Source organism: Schistocerca serialis, chromosome 8, assembly GCF_023864345.2.
Source record: "Schistocerca serialis cubense isolate TAMUIC-IGC-003099 chromosome 8, iqSchSeri2.2, whole genome shotgun sequence".
NCBI lineage: Eukaryota > Metazoa > Arthropoda > Insecta > Orthoptera > Acrididae > Schistocerca > Schistocerca serialis.
Window position 1 is genome coordinate 118,970,930 of NC_064645.1, and position 21,462 is coordinate 118,992,391.

The 21,462-nt window shown below is 40.7% G+C and overlaps 1 protein-coding gene across 4 annotated transcripts in view; it reads left to right on the top strand.

Annotated features, from left to right (window-relative positions):
• The window catches only part of LOC126416167 (synaptotagmin 1-like), a 986,421-nt gene that overhangs the window by 852,366 nt on the left and 112,593 nt on the right, over nucleotides 1-21,462 (top strand). For all 4 annotated transcript variants that reach the window (XM_050083735.1, XM_050083737.1, XM_050083736.1 and 1 more), the window contains one exon: nucleotides 13,381-13,482. In XM_050083735.1, coding sequence (XP_049939692.1) covers nucleotides 13,381-13,482 — 102 coding nt within the window. The remainder of the gene's footprint in view (nucleotides 1-13,380; nucleotides 13,483-21,462) is intronic.

Sequence of the window (21,462 nt, forward strand, 5' to 3'; positions counted from 1 at the left end):
GGAGTCAAGACACTTTTAATTACCAGCCAACTATGTTACCCCTCGATGACAGTGCCAGGAACCCATAGTATAGCTGCAATCAAATGTGTTGATATTGTGTGTCGCCTGTCATGAGCACAGCTGTCATGCTGATATTTCATTTGCCATGGTAATGAAGATGCTCCCTCTCTGTCACAGCAGTGGCCTGTAATTCAAGTTTCTGAACATGTTTGTATGTCACTGAACTGTGGGCACTCTGATGGTATTACAGACCCAATATTTTTGTTCAGACTCTGATAGCACCATCGTGTCACTAGTGATGTGGCAGAAACTCGTGCACTCTCACAGGTGTCCCACATACCATTACCATTTTCCCAATCAGGGCCAATAGTCCAATACAGCTTGACTGTGAGCATTTTAATATGACACACATTATTGACTCTTTTTCCTGGTGCAAGTTATGCAGTGTTATGTGACTTCGTAGGCTTTCTGGTGTAATAAGTCTCTTCGGGTTTGCTGCTCGATCCTAAAATCAACTTGACTCAATATTTTGGTAATCCAACTTCCATCTTCATGGTGAATGCTGTTTTTACTGATGAGTCCTGCAGTGTTATACCATGTTAGGGAGTTGAAGGTTTTAATCCAGATAGAGTGATGCATATAATTTAGAGAAGACCAAAGAGATGTGTATGTTGAAGATGAGTAAGAGCAGAAGTCAGTTGTGAGTGAATGTGTAGTGCAGTGAGTGGGTCAAGTCAATGGAGATAAATTTTGTTTTATGAATTCAGAACTCACAAAGGACTTATAGACATTTCTGGATCAGCTCAATACAACACTAATACAGAGATTCCCAGAAACAGTACCACAAACTTTGGGCATTGAGGATGGGCAGAATGTTGACCAACAACCACAAAACTTTGCATCTTTACTTTTTTCAATACATGAAAAGCAAAAGAGCATTGGATGTGATATATGTGCATAAACCCTCTCTGATATTTACACCTGTTAATTTCTGATTGTAGTGGGTGATTAGTGAAAATATTGTCCTCAGATGTTGAGAAAAAGTAGTCTTTTAAAACTAAGTTCCTTCCACAACTTGTGTATAGATGTTTGTGACCTACTTACTGAGGTATCTATTTGTGACATTTGTGTGAATCTCAGTAGTTTCATTTCTCCTTTCGAATGACAAATACATGCTCTCCGCCTCCCCACACAAAAAATGAAAGAAAAAGCTTGCAACTTGTTTATCATATATACTTTACTCATAAATATATGAATATGCTTGTTTCATAGATTTCTCTTTTACATTTCATGCATTTTAATGAGTTCAAGAACCTTATTTCATGATATCAAGTGCATTGTAACATATGTATTGTGCAACAAGTATTATCTTTCAATTTTTGTTGCAGTCAAAGTTATCAGTGATGTTTCACGACCATTTAATTTCTATTTCTATTTTACACTTTCCTACTCATTTGTTAATGTTTGACGTATTTGCAATGCCATCCTTCACTATATGGAGGGTCCTGGTTTGTATAGTGACAATTGATTGGCATTTATAAGTATTATCTTAAGGTAGACACCATGAACTCTTTTTAAATTTTTAATTTGTTTTCAAGTGATTGTATATTCTGCAGTTGGAATCTCTCAAATCTTTTCTGTCACCACACAGTCACAGGTATACATACTTATATCTATATTGTTCATAACGTAACAATACTTACATATTCTAGTATTTCACACTACATTATAGTTATTCCTCCACTAAACATCTTTTACAAACAACACAGTGACAAATATAATCAGTTACATTCAGTCCCCCAAAGAACAGAGGTATATTACTGAAGCTTCTTTCTAAGAGAGGCTTCTATAATGTACTTAGAGCTTCTGTTCCTAACAAAAAAATTTAGCTTTCATTTTTTGTTTCATTTTTTCTTGTGTGGCAAAAGAAAAAAAGATAATAATATCAAAAGACTACAGAAATCACATGCTGCAAAATTGAAAGTAGTTTTCTCTATGAGATGTGTAGCATATAAGTAAAAAAAAGACAGCATTTTACATATAGCAACTGATGAACAACTTGCATGTAGCTGCATTCCATGAAGCTGGATAATCTTTAAAACCATTCTCCATCCTTCATAGGAGATAGTTCTTGATTGGCTTAAGTTTTTGTTTATCTCCAGTATTAGATCTGTTAAATATGATATGTTAGCATGGTTCCAGTACTCTCAAAAGACATGTTGCACTGTTCCATGACCAGAAAGAATGATTTCATAGTTTGTAGAATATTATCATTGTGCCATTATGGTTTCTGTCATCATGACAGATTCTTGGTTTTTAATATGAGCTGGACTTGAATCACATAAGCACTGCCAGGATCCGAAAAAATGCATTTAGTCAAAAGGCTTGAAATCAGGCATGATTTACTTATTGCACGGCTTGTACTAGCAATTATTATGAGATCATGTGTTCAATAGAATGATACTTATTCAAAGAGATCTGTTGTTACTCGCTAATGTTACAAATTTTCTTGCCAACACAGCTTATGGGTACCAAACACTGCATGACATTTAAATTCTTTTTAATATTCCATGCTCAGTATCAGTTTTCCTTTCTCTTTTTAATGTTAATTTGTTTATTACAACTTCATTACTCAGTTAAGAAAGTATGGTCAAACTTCAAAAAGCCTATGATTAAAAATTTCATTGTATTTGACAACATACCTTACAGGATGATCATTCTCCAAGTAAAAAGTACCAGAGGCTACAGTTATAATCCCATCATTTTCTTTCCTGTTTCAAGTTTCATAATAATTTATTATAACTACTTACCAAATATGTAACACAATGGGCATTATGACTTCCATTATGTAACAGAAAACATTTCTGCATTCGCCTTGCTTCGGGTAGATGGTAGAGAGAAGAGACAAAACATGATTCTGACCAATGCAAGTTAAAGAAATGCAACACCAGTACAAAAAGACAGAAGTTAAAGCAGGATAAAAAAATAAAATTTGGGAAGTTGTCGTGTAACCATCCTCATCGTAAAAGAAGTAGAGAGCTTACACTAAGAATTCTCTTTTTTATAAACATTGACAGTATTTTAAAAGTTCTTATAACTGTGTTTCTAAGATAGCTATGCAACATGAAGAAGAATGTGTACAACAGCCCGGAAACAGGTGGTGGTCTGATGGGCCTTAGGCAGAAATATATGTTGGAATCAAAGAAGAAGAATGAAATAATGTTTTCTAACTATAATGAGCAGCTGTAGTAATGAATTTATTCAGTTGCAGAAATTTTTCATTAAATTAGTTACTTTTTCATTTAAAATTTACAACAGTATATTGAAATGACAAGCCTGTCATCTTTGTGCTGACAGAGGAACTAGAATTTGAATGGTTATAATATAGTAAAAGTCTACAACAATTATCAAATTGTGCAGTTAACTGTGCTAAATATTCAAGAGTCATTCAAAATGGTATATCAGGATATATATGTAAAAAGAGCATGTTGTTGAAAAATATTGAGAAAAGAGTGATTAAATAAAAGAAACAGTTTTTATCATTTAGATATGAGGTGTCTTTAAAAATGTTTGTTGTTATTAAATACGTACAGTTCTAATTGGCCAAAATTAGATATATTGATGGGATGATTTTGTTTTGTCAATGACAAGGTCATTAGAGGTAGAGCACTCAGATCCATGGAAATCATAAATATGGATGGCCAGATGGGTATTTAAATTACCATTCTCCCACGTTTAAGGCTACCGTTGGAGGAATGTTTGAAATGAAAACTGGAGCATTCTGTTTTCAATCCAATTTAATACTCTAACTTTACATTCACTTACAACCTCACAACTTTCATTCTTAACTTCATATTTGAAGTTTAAGGTATGAGATGAGCATATCATAGCAATATTATAAGAAAACTGGGAATAGAGACTGAGAATACAGAAGGAAATACTCTTCCTTATGCCTGCCTTTATTGTTCTTTTAAGAGAATAAAGACCATACAATATAATAAAATTTTCATATCTTGATTATAAAAGGTGTACAACTTTGCTTCCGCGATTTTTCCCCAACATTTGAGGCTTTAATGAAACAAATTGGTTACACATGTATCATTCAAAGTATTTTCCATTGTTGGCCACTACTTTTTCCTATCGTTCGGGCAGTGTATGAATCCGGCGTCGAAAAAATTGTTCATCTTTTGAAGTGATCCACAAATCAATCCAGTTTGTGACTTCTTCAGAGATCGGAATTGTTGGTCAGCCAGGCCATGCTCCATTGATCTAAACAGGTGATAGTCAGAGGGAGCAATGTCTGGAGGATATGGCAGGTGGGGTAGGACTTCTCATTTCAAAGTTTCCAAGTATGTTTTGACCTCATCTGCAACGTGGGGTTGAGCATTGTCATGCTGCAAAATTGCTTTATCGTGCCTCTCGCTGTATTGCGGCCGTTTGTCTTTTAATGCTCTGCTCAAACACATTAATTGCGTTCAATAACAAACATCTGTGATTGTTTCACTTGGTTTTAACACCTCATAGTACACGACACCGAGCTCGTCCCACCACTGGAGCCATGAATATACGGTGTGGCCATCAACATGGAAGCATGACCAGGATATACCCATGATTTTTTGCATTTAGGGTAATCGTAATGAACCCATTTGTTGTCCCCGGTCACAATGTGATGCAGAAATCCCTTCCATTTATGCCTCTGAAGCAACTGTTCACAAACACACAAACGCCGTTCAATGTCTCTTGGTTTCAGCTCACACAGGATCCAAGTTCCTTCTTTCTGAACCATGCCCATAGCCTTGAGACATTTTGAAATGGCTTGCTGTGTCACTCCCACTAATTGTGCCAATTCTTTTTAAGTTTGACGCGAGTCTTCACTCAGCAATGTCTCCAATTCTGCATCTTCGAAAGCTTTCTCTCTTCCACCACTGTGCCTGTCAACGACATTAAAATCACCATTCTTGAAGCGTTGAAACTACTAATGACACATTCTTTCACTAATAGTGTCCTTACTTCGATGAAGCTCTCACTGTTTTCTCCATATTGAAACAAAGCAGCAACACCTTCCCCAAATGACGAGAATTAGGCTCATAAACTGACATTTTCAATCAAGAACAACTTTATGATACAAACACAAATTGACTTATGGTTGAATGAGGTTGCGATCTGTTTCCTTCAACTGCTACTTACCATTGTTGCCACCTATCGGCAAATGGCAGAAGCAAAGTTGTACACATTGTAATTATGTAACTAAACTGCAATTGATAGCAAATTATATTTTTATTCTACCACACTTGTAAAAGTAACATTGTCATCCAAAACAAGAAAAAGTTTCAAATCTGAGGGTTTGGCTTTGTGAGTTCTAATCTCAATCACTTAAGATGGTCAACAAAGGTATTATGTCATTAAAGCAAGTTCTTTTATTCCTGAAAATATGTGTTTATATCTTCTCCAAATAATGAGTAAGTGAAACTTGTGCATCATCTTAGCAATGGTTCCAAAGTATGTTTAATTGAGAAGGAGGTCCAGAACTGCTTTGTAAGATAAGCAATGACAGTTTCATCATTTTTGAGAATAGAAAGAAATTATGTAGGTTCATGTTTTCTTAAATATTTCAAGCTCTGGTTACTCAAATGCTATTATTATCAGTTTTTATTTATTACCAAGTCATCAGCAGATAATCTTATTAAAAAGAAAGAAAAAGATGTGTGATAAAATACTACACACAACTAAAAATGTACACAACATAAATTGATTGTGAGACAAAGCCTCGTGAAAGTGAAAACATGTAAAAAAATTACTCAGTTTGTAATGTAGATAAGTGTGGTAACACGGTTCACATTTTCTGTCGCACTTCACCTAGCGTAGACCGGGAACCGTCTCCTAGGCATGCCCGATGTGAACTGACTGGGCACGGCCCGTGCTGCCTGAGTTGTTGTTGTTGTTGTTCCGCCGGCAGAGGTCGCGGCCGAATTCTCGCATGCCCTCTGGTGGACGGGACTCTACTTGCAGCAACTACCATCTGTGATGCACCGTGCCGATGTGCGCCTCCCGCGATCTTTCTGGTGGCTACTGCACTCCTCCTCCTTTGGGGGAGGGGGGGGGGTGAAGCCACTGTGATCCACTGCATCGGAAGGTGGAGCGTTTTGCAAGAGCGATGACCTCCACGTCCATCGGAAGGCTGGAGTCGAGGCGATCGGCCAACCCTCGAGCCGGAACCTTCGAATACGGCTGGAAGTGACCCACACGAAGAGGCCCCCGTCGTCCCACCACCGGAGCCCGGGACAGAACGGGAGACAAGCCGTCGAACTCCGGATCCTGGTCCACCTTGGGAGGGGCAAGACCCAGTGGCGGGGACGATGTGGAAGGGACGACCACAGGTGAACCTGCCTCCTGAGAAACCGGGCCTACGAGGGGGGCCGGCTCTCGCTGGGGCATCTCTAATGATGGCGATGCCGGTGCTGCAGCTACTGGAGGCTGCCAAGGCTGAGAACCATTGCAGTGCGGCGGAGTCCCAGGGGCGAGGGGCAGTAGCGTCCCCTGAGAAACCAACACGTGTGCCGGCAATGGAGAAGCTGGTGCCCGAGGGGTCGGAGGGTGGGAGCCCAAACGTGGATGTAGCTGATTTTGGTGACGATGTACCTCCCAGTCCCCCGACTGCAAGGTATAGAGCCGGCGGCCATTTCAGTGCAGGTCCACCGCCGGTATCCAACGTGGATTGCGACCAAACCCACATGCCAAGACCAACATACCTGGTGAAAAGCCGGGTACTCCGTTTTGCAAAAACTGGCGAGGACCAGGCCGGAGGAAGTGCAGCAGAGTCCTAGGTTGGTGCCCATGGAGGAACATTGCGGGGCTGCATTCTTCCATCGATGTGGTCTGGTATGCAGTCAGGAAAAACGTCAACGCCTCCTCCACAGGAAATTCGTGCACATACTTTTTCATCTGCATCTTAAATGTGTGCACCATGTGCTCAGCTTCCCCATTCGATTGTGGATGAAAGGGGGGAGAGCAAATGTGCCGAATACCGAAGCGCCTACAAAAATCCTGGAAGGTCTGCAAAATAAACTGAGGTCCATTGTCCGAGACCAGGGTGACTGGCAGACCTTCCACAGAAAAGAATTTTGCTAGTGCCTGAATTGCAACTTCTGAAGTGGTGGAGGAGCAGCGAACCACATATGGGAATCGGGAATAAGCATCAATGACAATGAGCCAAACGCCATTGAGAAACGGGCCCGCAAAATCGATGTGAACACATTCCCATGGCTGGGTTGCAGGCGGCCATGAAGAGAACGCTGACCTGGGAGATGGCTGTTGGCTCACACACTGGGAACAGGCGGCCACCAAGTGCTCAATTTCTCTGTCAGTACTGGGCCAGTACACATGTCTGCGAGTCAAGGTTGTAGTATGGGAAACACCCCAGTGCCCCTCATGTAATAACGTGAGGACTTCCCTTCGCAAACTTGCAGGAACAACCACGCGAGGAGCTGTATCATCGGTAGCCAGAAGCAGAACTCCTTCCAAGACAGAGAGGTGGTCTCATAGAACAAAATAATTACAAAGAGGGTCCGAGGCCTGGCCTGGAGGTCGGGATGACCACCCCTGCTGAATGAGGCAAACGACTTGCTGGAGAAATGGGTCAGCTGCCGTTTCCCTGGCGACTCGAGAATTAGTGATCGGGAAGCCATCAACCGCTTGGCGGGACGCCACATCCAAATGAAAACACATGATCTCCTCTCGATCGAACTTAGGATTCGGGCCCACCGGAAGACGGGAAAGAGCATCTGCGTTGGCATGCTGTCCGGTAGGGCGAAAATGAATGTCATAATGGTACTTAGAGAGGAACAAGGCCCTGCGCTATAGTCTGTGGGCCGCCCTATCCAGAATCTGAGATATGGGGCCAAATAATGATATTAACGGCTTATGGTCAGTGATTAACTGAAACTTGGTGCCATACAAGAAAGGGTGAAACTTGGTAACAGCGTAGACAATGGCCAAAGCCTCTTTTTCCACCTGGGAGTAATGGACCTGCACGGGACTAAGAGTTTTAGACGCAAACGCCAGTGGCTGCTCGGAACCATCCACGTTGTGATGGGCCAAGACCACCCCCACCCCATACTGCGAACCATCGGTTGCCAGGACCAATGGCTGATGGGGGACAAAAGTGGCTGAACAAGGCGCTGACGTGAGGAGGCCCTTCAACAAGGTGAACGCTTGCTCGCATGCAGGCGACCAATCAAAAGGAACACCCTTGCGTAGAAGGCAGTACAGGGGCCGGGCTATGGTGGAAGCCCTGGGAATGAACCGATGGTAATAGGCAATCTTGCCTAAAAAAGCTTGTAACTCCTTCAGCGAAGTGGGTCACGGAAGGTCGACAATACCTTGGACCAAACTTCCTAGTGGCTGGACACCGTATCGAGAGATGGTGTAGCCCACATACTCAATGGACGGTTGGAAGAAGTTTGACATACGCAGGCTGCAATGCAAGCCCACGGACCTGAATTTGAGAAAGAGGGTGCGAAGGTTGTGCAAGTGTTCCTTCATGCTGCGGCCTGTGACAATTATGTCGTCCAGGTAATTAATACAATGAGGTATTATCAACGTAACTTGCTCAAGATAACGCTGGAATATCGCCGGGGCACTGGATATTCCGAAGGCCAACCGCTGGTATTGGTGAAGGCCAAACGGGGTGTTGACGACCGCCAGCCGTTTGGAGTCCTCATCAAGTGGTATCTGATGATAAGCCTCCAAAAGATCAATTTTCGAAAAATATTGGCCTCCTGCCATGGCGGAGAACAATTCATCAGTACGAGGCAAAGGATAGGTGTCTACCACCAATTGGGAATTAATGGTGGCCTTGAAATCGCCACAAAGACGTAATTTTCCTGAGGGTTTCCTGACAATAACGAGGGGCGAAGCCCACTCACTCGAAGAAATGGGAAGAACGACCCCAAGGGCTGTCAGCTGGTCAAGCTTTTCTTTCACCTGAGGGCGGAGAGCCAAGGGGATCTGCCTCGGATGTAGAAAACACGGGCGAGCCAACGCCTTCAACATTAAGTGAGCTTCAAAGTCTGAAACACACCCCAGGCCCTCCTCAAAGATATCCGGAAAGTCAGAGATCAAAGATTCCAATGACTGATAGGGAACGTCGTCGGAGACCAACTGCATGGTGTCAGCGATAGTAAAACTAAATCAAACTACCATTAGACAAGTACCAGACAGCCTGTATGTGATCAGATTTGGGGAATACTTGTAAGTATAGTGACAGGGGATTCATCAATATATGCTTGTTTTATAGTCATCCTGTGAGAAAGCATACTGTACTAGTGGAACAGGATTCCACATATTCTCAATTTTGACCTTTTCTCCTGATTTTGAAACGTTTAGTAAATCAAACCCAAGCATAACAGCCTTCAGTTACTTTTCTTCTTCAAGTGTGATATTGATGCATGGCCCACATTTCTTGCTCACTTCATTAATGCTGACTCTACTTAAACTGGGAAGCTCCACTTTATATCTGAATCAAATTTTTTGCAGTCATGTTTCATTACTATAAATTTTGACATGCCAAAATAAAATCTGTGAGCTTCTGTTAGCAGAATTGCAAACACCGAGCCTGTTGTTCTTGGGTTAAACAATGAGGTATCAGTCATTGGCAAATGTTTGTTACCTAAAGCTTCCCCCCTTCCCCCCCCCCCCCCCCCCCCCCCTCAGATCTTCAATGGTTGGTAATTTAATCTCATTAGCTTGCTGACTTTTTGAATGTGCATCCTTCTTGTTTATTCTATAAACATGAAATTCATTTTCTTTTATAACTACTGCTTGGCATCCTGACACACTTGTCATCTTGATCTGCATCTTTGTTCTATGAGGTGCATTCAATAAGTAATACAACACATCTTTTCTGAAAGCAGGTTGGTTTTATTCAGGATTCCAATATGCCATATTATTACCCACTCTTTTGTCTAAAAAGATTCACACATTTCCATTTATTATGGAATGCTTTTCTTAACACAGACACAGTGACAAGTGCCATAATTTCTGTCTGGCATCATAAAGATGTTGCATGGCCAGGAAAGTGTACACTTTTGGATGAAACAAACCATTTGCAAACCCAGCATAGTAAGTAACATATAAAGACATTGTCAGATTATATTATGGGACTGAAATATAAATGAGGAGACAAAGAGTAGTTGCTCAAATATTTGCTGAAGAGGGTATTTCATTTCTGTAGTCCTGAGAATGTGATTACCTGGAAGCAAAGTGAAACGGAGAAGAAAATTGATCAAGTTTAAACATGTAGCAAAATAATAAACAAGTAAAACCGATTTTGTAATTTCGTGTTATGTAACTGGATTTATTACATTACCAGCAGTCTCCAACACACCATGCACGCCCACACACACATGCACAGATACACGTGCACAGTGTTTCATTAAGAGTTTTGATTTATTGTGATTTGGCAGGATAATAGAGCAGAGTATTAGGTTATTATCTTTGTCACTCGGCCAGTGTATATCCTATGGCCCCAGCCAGTAAATCTTAGGAAAAGAGGTAAACAACAACACAGGAGTATAAATGTACAATTTTTCAATTATACAATTTAGTAATGCCTTCTCAGGTGTCATAAAATAAATTACAGAAATGTATATGGGAATGCAGGTTTTCTTGGTGAATTTCATTGCTGAAATCTTCTCGGGATATCAGTCAACTGACAGTGTCATCTTGTAGCAATATTTCATGAATTGCTTATTCATAACCTTCATGCAAAGTAATAATAGACAATGTCCTTAATGTAGACGGTAGTTGTCAGCTGAATATGGTGTGGTAGGCACTCATCAAAAGGTGGATGGCCAGTAGAATGTCTTTGTAAGGAAATCAACAACATGAATTAGGATGGATTACTATTCATCTCATAGATGAGGCACTAAGTGGCAGACAGGTACATTAAGAGTAGACTTTTGTATATTACAAGGGTATTTGTTTCCAACAACATGGCACTCAGTAGTTACTACTTGAAAATGACAAAAAGGCTTGCGGTTCTTGGACCATTACTATTAACAAAATGACAAAAAGGCTTGCGGTGCTTGAACCCTACACTTCACTATTAACATATGTTTTATCAAAGGAAGACCTGGGAGGTAACTCATACCATAAATGTGATGATGTGCTAGCACTATCAGCTTTTTATATCATCATGGCACCTACTGTGTTATAAGCAAAAATAAGGAGCTGCAAACAGAAATTCTACACTAGTAGCATACAAAACCATGTTAAAAAGCATATTCATACAATAGCCATCATCTCAATGTCTTTCATACAACATAAATTATTCAGGTTCTTCTTTCCAGCACTGGTAGCTTAGAACTTCGAAGATGGAAACTTGTGTAAATTTTTGTTTCTTCTCATTCATTTTGTCTCAGTTCTCTGCTTACACTTCTCTTTTATGTGGTGTAATTTATTGTTATTTCCTTTCACTTTTCCCCCCACCCCACTTCTTGCTTTACAACTCCATTTTCTATGCCGCTGTACATTTTCATCTCATCTACATACTATTCCTGCTCTCTCCTTTTTTTAATTTCTGGCGTGTTAATACCCTCCCTGCCACTTCTAACTTCTGAATTTTTGTCGGATCTATCTATCTTTCTTTCTTTCTTTCTTTCTTTCTTTCTTTCTTTCTTTCTTTTTTTTCTCATCTCACTCTTAATTTCCCTCTCATTGTATCCTGGTGTGTGTCATTGGAGTTGCAGGTCATGTACGGCTGTCTTGGATAATCCATCAATAGTCATAATTCTACCAGCTTCTTCCTGTTTATTCTTTTTGAAAGCCATCATTTGCTTTAACTTTCTTTCAAAGTTACCAGCCTGTTGTTACTTTATAATGAGAAGAGTTGAGTCTATTTTGTAGTATTTCATTTTGGCACATTTGATTCTTTATAAAACGTAACAGGAGTCATACAAGCAATACACATAACTCGTTACACTCATCCATCCCCATTCATTTTCAGCATAATAATGTCTTTTATATCCTGCATTTTCAATAACTTCACTAGCTTCTCAGATTTTTTTTTTCCTTTTGCTTATTTTATCTTTGAAAGAAAATAAGCTTATTGTTTCAGTGGTATTTTAGTAAATTCTTATTTATGATGCTGGCCACTTACAGTTATAACTGTTAACAGATATGGTCAGTTGTACTTACATTTATCAATGTGTAAAACTTGAAACTATTGTACTTTTAAAATGGCTTACTGAATTTGTACACTATAGTGTACACGTCAATGTGTCAACAATGTGTATAAACCTACAGTTAATAGATTCACATAAAGCTCACTAGAATGGCTCCACATATAGCAATAACTAAATAACAAACAAGGAAATGTCTCAAAATACGTTAAAATAATAATACTACAATAATGTGAATTCCAGGATAAAAATAATCAACAAAAATAAGAGAAGTAACTATGTATCTGAAGCTGACAGATCCACAGCACACAGATACACGTAACATCTCTGTGATGTTAATTGTTTCTCTATGTTATGCATCAACCAGCTTGAGCTGACTGCTTGCTTTTCCATATATTTGTTTGTTAAAATAATAGTAGGAATGTATATCATGAAAAATGTAGAAACTTTTAGTTAAAAATATGTGTACAGTCTCACCATGGATAATTAATTACTTGGAGAGTGATCTGCAGTAAAACAAAATTAATAGCAATAAATGAAAGGAATGAAAGAGAAGGAAGTACAAGGAAAGTAGAAGTTGCTTTGGATACAAAGCATCCTTTGCACTTTGAGATTTAGAGTGGCAAATGAAATGGAAATTTATGTTAGATACAAAAAAAAAACATAGCATAGCACATTAACATTTAAGTCATGACATTAGGTAGATCGTAGCTTAGAGAGTGTATATCTGTGGTCTGAGGATGTATTGACAATATTTTGTATGCCTTTAACATTGTGTGTACAATGTTTTTATGAATACATACTTGTCAGTTATATGTCACATACTGAAACTGTTTTCACATTTGGTAAGTCATTAATGACCTCGCTTGTGCTTCAGGTAATATCAAGAGATTCCACTTGTGCATTCTTAACATCTTGTGAACAAGTAATGAGGAATGTTAAACACATATTACAATTTGTTGTTAAATTCTATACTAAAATTTGAAACTATCTTAGTGTAGTTTAAAGTAAACTTTGAAATAACTTAATGTTTCAATACCTAAAATACAAATCAGTCAAAAATGTAAGAAAACTACAATTTTTACTTTATCTGATTTTAAAATAAACCCACAGACCACAGAACGTCAACAACTTTTTTAGGAACTTGATTAAAGGTTATAATATCTGACTTACATATAAAACAACTTATGTATGATTGTAGGTTCAACCAGATCTAGAGGAACTTACCGAAAATGCTGAAGAGGGGGGAGATGAAGCTGAAAGTAAACAAAGTGAAGTTAAACTTGGACGTCTTCAATATAAGGTAAATTGATCCTGTTTCTTTTAGGACGTGTTCATTTATTCTCATACTATGCTTAAATGCATGTGTATATCTACATATGTCCTTTGAAAACTGCCCTACACTGCATTGTGGAGGACACAAGGTGTACAAATTTGTTTTGCTTCCTTCATGCCACATTTACAAGTTGTATTTAACAAAAAAGATTGGCAGCAAGCACCTGTATTCACCTAAACAATTCATTTTCCTTCTGTGGTCATTACAACAGATATAGGTTGTGGAAGTAATTTTTCTTGACTGCTATTGAAATGCAGCTATTTCTAGTGTAAGCTTTTCTGTGATGCTCTCTTGTTGACTAAAAAACCTATGATGATTGTGTTTAGTCATTCATTTAATCTCCTCTGTGTGTATACAACTTGGTAATTGTCAGATCACTTAATGATATTCAAAAGTTTTGTAAGCAACCTCCTCAATTAGTGAACTACACTGCCTTAGGACTTTCCCTAAAAGAAGCTCAGTCTGGTATCTGTGTCCTTATGACTACATTTCATGATCATTCAACTTGAAATTACTGCGAGCATATATTTCAAGGCACTGGACTGATGTGACTGAGCTTAGTGTCTGATCACTGATCGTGTAACAGAAAGATATTGTTTTCTTTTTGTCTATTTATAGTCTCTCTCCAATTATAGGAAGGAAGGTTCTACAAAATAAATATTTAGGACTAAAGGAGACCTTTAACTGAATAATGGAAGCATCAAGTAACCGACACACACACACACACACACACACACACACACACACACACACTTTGTTCGTTAACCACCCAGTGGCACAATATGCAACTGACCACAAGATGTTCAATTCCAATGACTTCTTCACAACCTGGGCCATCTGGATCCTGCTCTTCATCACTAGCTTTTCTAAACTATACAGATGCGAGTTATCCTCACAACATATCCTTCGCTCCTGCAATCCTCCTAGCATGGCCCAGGTTGCGAAGAAGTCATTGGAATTGAACATCTTGTGGTCAGTTGCATATTGTGCCACTGGGTGGTTAACTTTGTTCTTGGTCATTCATCAGTGTCAACTGGTAAGTTGTCATACTGACATAAAAAATTGTGCAGTCATTGCATTGGAGTTGGTATGTGACATGGCTGCTTTCATGGGTGGTTCTGCCTCTTATTGGTAAGATAGGCCTGTGACAAGAATGGAGTAGGAATTGCTGGATTGGTGGATTGGGCAGGTCTTGCACCTGCAACTTGACAGTGATATGATCCCGCAGTTGAGGTTGGGAGTGGCATAAGGATGGACCAGGATGTTGTATATGATGGCCGTGTGATGGAATGTCACTTTAGGAGGAATGAGAAGTATTTTGGGTAGAATGTATCTCATTTCTGGAAATAATGACAGATAATCAAAGCATATGGTTCAGTTAAAATCAAACAATGGAAAGTCCAAGATGGAATGTAACAATATTATGAAAAAGAAAGTTGCCACTTTCCTTTTTATCATATGGTTCAGTTGTTTGATGAGGAGGTGGCTCATTTGTATGTGATTCTTGGGGGTGTTGGGAGGATTAGGGATGTGTGAGGATGTGGCACAGGAAATCTGTTTGCAGACTGCGTTTGGGGGTAATGCCTGTCCACAAAGGCCCTCATGAGACCTTCAGCTTACTGGGCAAGAGAGTTCTCATCACTGTTTATACACTGCCCACGGATGGCCAGGTTGTATGGAAGTAATATTTTTGGTGTAAAGTGATACTCCATCACCCACTCAACGTACACAACATCCTAGTCCATTCCTATGCCACTCCCACTTGCCACAGGGATCTTATCCCTATGAAGATGCAGGCACAAGATCTGTCCAATCCACCCAGCCAGCACTTCCCACTCCAGTCTGATCACAGGGTTATCCTACTCCATCAGAGGCAGAGCCACCTGCAAAAGCAACCATGTCACGTACCAACTCCGCTCCAATCACTGCACAGATTTTCCTCCCGGTATGGCAACCAGCTATCCATCAGACTGTGATCAAGAACAAAGTGACCACCCAGTGGCATAAGAGGTAGCTGAACACAACACGCTTCATTTCAGTTGCCATTTCACAACCAGGCCGTCTGGATCCATGGGAGCTATGCTTGCAACACTTCCTTGCTCATGTAGCCCTTCTCCTCTTCATTTCCATTAATCCACTGTCCCCATACCCTCCACCCAATAGTTTTCCTTCCTCTGTCCTGTCACCCCCTCCCAGTTCATGTCACCTATATTGTGTGCTACACCCCATCGGCTACGTTACCTATGCATCACCCACCTAACCCGTGCACTTGCCAACCCTTCCTGCTGCCTCCCTTCGAGCCACTAGCTACCCACCCCCAACCACTCTTCCTGCCTCCTGTCTTTCTCCCCCCTCCCCCCCCCCCCCCCTGCCGTGGCCATCCTACCCAGCTTAACCCATACCCCACTGTAGACTGTCAACTGAAACACTGTCCTTGCATTAGGTGTCCACCTGGCACAATATGTAGGGACACAGGTGTGTGTGCGTGTGTGTGTGTGTGTGTGTGTGTGTGTGTGTGTGTGTGTGTGTGTGTGTGTGGTGCACTCTACCTTGACAAAGGATTTAATCTAAAAGCTAGCATGTTTCTTTTTCTTTTGTGTGGGCCTGCCAATGATTCAGTGCTTCTCATATTTCTGAGTGGTCTCTTTTACTCCTAAATATATTCTCCTTCCCTCCCTTTCTCCATATATATATATATATATATATATATATATATATATCAGAGTAAGGTACAAAGCCGAAAAGAAAATGAAGGAATAGCAACACAGCTTCATAGTGTGGAGGTGAACAGACATACTTGTTGTAAGGCAGTTTTCATGCAAAACAGACTTAGAGAGTGTCTGGAAACTGTTACAGATGATATCTGTTAGATTACATTCTTATAGCTGATAGACAGCTGTGACTCTTTGCACCAACCATTCATCATCTTCAAGTTTCCCTGCATTTTATAAAAATTTTCTAACAACATGAGCTCACTGTATATAGTTGAAGAAATACATTATCTAATACATTATTTGCATTGTCAAGAACAGCATTAGTCTTATTAATGTTCAGTTCCCTGGTTCTTACACAGGGTGAGTCAAATAGGACTTTACAACTTTGAATGAGATAGAAGTCTGTCAAGATAACTTATAGAATCAGCAGATGTGTCGTTTTGTAGTAAATAACATCAGATTTCATACAAAATTGTCAAGTGCCATTTTGGTTCAGTGTGACTACCATTTCTGACATGGAATACATCCCACCGGTAATCAATTTCCCCCCACACTCGTTGCACCAAATCGTGCATAATCTGTGCAACAGTAGTGTAGATTTGATTTTTCAGGTAAGGAGGGACATATTAACTGTCTTTAATGAAACCCCGGAGTTATAAAGTCCACTGACGTGGGAAGCAATTATTGAAGAAACCTGAAACTTCTGTGAGGAAATGAGGTGGTGCGCCATCTTGCTGGTGGTAAACCATCATCCCAGTCATCTTCAACAGTATGTCTAATTAAAAAGTTTTCAAGTATATCCTGATACACAATACCAGTGACAGTTTTCTCCGTGAGGAACAAAGGGCCATACACTTTCAGTTTGCTAGAGGCGCAAAACACATTAACTTTGGGGCTGTCACAAACATGTTCCAGAGTTGCATGTGGATTTTCACTGCCCTCTATTTTGCAGTTTTGGGTGTTCACCATGCTACTAATATGAAATGTTCGCTCATCGCAGAAGTTTATTGTGTTCAGGAATGTCTCATCTTCCTCTGTCCAATGCAACATTTCTGCACAGAATTCCCCATGAGCAGTCTTAGCTGCATCACTAATGTGCTGTGCCATTGAGAATGTGTATGGTTGAAGTGTAAACGTTTATGGAGCACTTGCTGAACAGTCTTTTGTGGAATGACAGTATCATAGATGCACATTATATTGATTTTTGAGGACTGCGGGCAAATCTGTCTCTAACCCATTCAACACAACCGTCATTGCATGGGTTCTGTTCAAAAAATTCCAGAACATTTGTAATTTTGCGCCAGTGGTGTTGGAGCGAATAGCAGTTGGTATCCCTGCATATGCCTGTGTTTAATATGTGACTTCCCAAAGTTTCATTGTTGTAAGTCTATTAGTAATTGTTCGCTGCTGTAATAAGTAGAACATTGTGTCACACAGCTTGTGAATTTCGAGATGGCAGAGTTAGAGGAGCAATGTGTCTGCATTAATTTTGGATGAAAGTCAAGAAAACCCTTACAGAGACACACAAAATGATGCAGGAAGCCTACGTTGATGAGGGCTTAAGCCGTACTCAGTGTTGCAAATGGTTCACATGGTTTAACAATGGCCGAATGGAAGTTAAGGATGACCTCGTTCAGGATGCCCTTCTACATCTAGCGGAAATGCTAACGTCAGCAACATCAATGAAATTGTGCATGCCAGTCGAAGACTGGCACAGAATCTTGGAATACGTCATGGTGTCACCAAGCTTGCCTCATGACTCATGAGTCAAGACCAGAAAGACCTTCGCCTCACAATCTGTGAAGAGCTTTTGAATTGCACAAATGAGAATTAGATGTTCGTGAATGAGAATTAGATGCTCATAACTGGTGATGAGACATGGGGTACAGTTAAGATGTTGAGACTGAAGCTCAATCTTCACAATATGTCAAGAAAGGTTCTCCAAGACAAAAAATAAAAAAAGAATCTTGTCAGGCCAGGTAAAATGTCAAAGTCATGCTGATAGTTTTCTTTGGCTTTGAAGGATTAGTTCATCATGAATTTGTGCCACAGGGACAAACAGGTAGTCAATGGTACTATTGGGACGTGTTGCAACACCTGTGGGAAAATGTGAGAAGGAAACAACCTGAAATGTGGGAAGACAATTTATGGCTCTTGCACCATGATAATGCACCCGCACATTCATCCCTGTTGGTGCATGAGTATTGCACTGAAAATGAAATCACTGTGCTGCCTCGTCCTCCATACTCTCCAGACCTGGCCCCTGTGGACATTTTTATTTCCAAAGTTGAAAACCCCATTAAAAGGACAAATATTTACAATTATAAATGAGGTAAAAGAAAATTCACAGATGGTGCTGCATGCGATCCAGCAAGAGGTGTGCCAAGACTGTTTCTGTAAGTGGAAATAGCATTGGGAGTCATGCATCAATTGTGGAGGAGACTATTTCTAAGGAGACCATGAACAGTAAGTAAAACGTAAGGATAGAAAAATTTTGTGGACATAGTTCCAGAATTTTTTGAACAGACCTCATATCATGTTGCTGTGAACAATACATCTCAAAAAAGTTCTTGTGCCCAGAGGAAATTGTAGGCCTGATTGGGGGTTCCTTAGTGTGTTCAGTGAGAATTTTACACTTAATGGTTGTTGCAGAGTTTGTTTCATGAAACCAAACACACAGCGAGCACTCTCCACACCAGTGAAAGTGGCCATTTTAACTGTGCACTATGCTGGTATTTCTGGTGGCGGTTGGGGTTGGGTTGTTTTGGGGGAAGAGACCAAACTGCGAGATCATCGACCTCATCAGTTTTAGGGAAGGACGAGGAAGGAAGTCGGTCGTGCCCTTTCAAAGGAACCAACCCGGCGTTTGCCTGGAGCGATTTAGGGAAATCACGGAAAACCTGAATCAGGATGGCTGGACGCGGGACCTGGTTGCGGAATAGGGTACTGATGCTCCTCATGAATCAAATTTGAGGTTGTTTGCTACAAAGTGACACATCTACTGATTCTTCTGTAAGTTATCTCAGTAAATTCCTGTGTTGTTCCAAAGTTGTGAACTCCTTTTTTCCTCACCCTGTAAGTGTCTGAAACATATAATGCACAAACTGTACAAATTAAAACAGAGATGCTTACAAGATAACTTGAGGTAACAAGGCACATTACAAAATAGTGGTGGAAACTTAGTCTTTAGCTCACACAGCTCACAGTTCACTGTTCGTGGGATAAATAAGAAAATTGAAATAGTATGTAAAATAAAGGAAAGGCAACCACTCACCTACAGCTAACTGATGTGTAGCATGCAGCAGGAAACTATTTTTACTAGCCCCAAAGTATATTTGCTCTTTCTTTAGTGGATGTTCACACACAACCACACAAACACCCAAATGCACACACCCATGGCTATGGCGAGACTGACTGTTGCTTATTGGTAGCGGTCGCCTGGGGAGATGGAGGAAGAGAGGAGCTAGGGAAGGACGCAGAAGGCAGGGAGGGTGTAATGGGATAATTTGAGGCAAGTTTGTCCATAGATGATGAAACGGCTACACAACAAGAAAGAAGTTCAGAGCTCTGACAGCATAGAAAACGAAGGGGCACAAAGGAGAGGAGGTGGAATTGAAAGGGAGACAGGAAGGGAAGAGAGAAAGGGAGAGGGGAGAGGGGTACAGAAGGGGACTGAAGAGGGGAAGGAGAGACAGATGGGGGAGAAAGGAGTGAGAGTGAGAAAGAGAGAGAGAGAGAGAGAACGAATGCCTACATAGGTGGGAGGAGGGGGGAGGAAGAGTAGTGGGAGAAGGCAATACGTGATCTGGATGGAGAAGGAGTGGTGTGGACAGAGGAGAGAAGGAAATATGAAAAGTGAGGCATGGGAAACAGGTTAGTGGAGTTTTAGGCCATGGAGATTGCGATAGCACAGAAAATGCAGATGATACAATTCCCACCTTCATACTTCAGAGAAATTAGTGCTGGAAGGGACTAACCAAATGGCTTGCATAGTGAAGAAGCTGTTGAAGTCATTTGTGTTGTGATGTGCTGCATGTTTGGCACCTCAATGGTCATGTTTGCTGTTTGCCAGAGTTTGGCAGTGGTCATTCATGCAAGTAGACAGTTAGTTACTTGTCATGCACATTGAATGCTCTGCAGTAACTGCACCAATCAAAAGCCTGAATAACCTGAATAACCACCTTTTACAGAATGGACCGCTGCTAGACGTGCAGGAAAAAAATTGGTCACGTTCTGGAAGGTATTGACAGGGATGTGGAGCCATTCCAGCTCCAGTGCTGTGGCGCACTGCTGTAGGTTTTTCAGTTGAGAATCCATGGCACGAACAGCCTGATTGATGTTGTCACACAGGTTCTCGATTGGGCTTAAATCTGAGTAGTTTGGTGACCAGGGGAATGTGGCAAACTTATGCTGGTACTCTTTGAACCACATGCATATACTGCAAGCTGTGTAACTTGTTGCTTTGTCCTGCGGGTAGATTACATCAGGCTGAGGAAAAACAAACTGCATGTAGGAGTGAACATTATCTGTAAGGATATGTACGATACATTGTGCCTTCCAGAATGATGATATCACCAAAGGAATGCTACAAAAAATTTCATAGACCATAACACTCCCTCCTCTTGCCTGAAACTTTCTGAGCACTGTTGCAGTGTGTTTGCCATGTGTCTAATGGAATATAAAATGTGATTCATCTGGAATGGCCACATGTTGCCATTCCGTGGACATCCAGTTGCGGTATTGGCATGCAAATTGCAGCCTTTATAGCTGATGAACAGAATCGTTGCATGAACCAGATGCCTTGCTGCAGTGGCCCATACACAGCAACATCCGTTGAATGGTTGTTGAGGAGACACTCTTGGTTCACTTGGGTGGTATTGGCATGCAAATTCCAGCCTTCATCCCTGATGAACAGCATGGGTGCCTGAACTCGGTGCCATGCTGTTACAGAGACCTGTACACAGCAACTTTCTCTGAATGATTGTTGAGAGACGCTGTTGATAGCTTCAGGGTTCGTTTAGGTGGTCCATTGCTCAACAGTTGCATGTCTGTTCACCCGTATACATCTCCACAGCTGTCATTTACCCTTGTTATCTATGGCCCATGGTGCACCACAGTTGCCTTGGTGTTGGTCTTGGATAGTGCCATCTTGCCATGCATGGTATACTTTAGCCACAGCAGCACATGAACTGTTTACAGACTTAGCTATTTCATAAAAGCTTTGGCTGTTGGC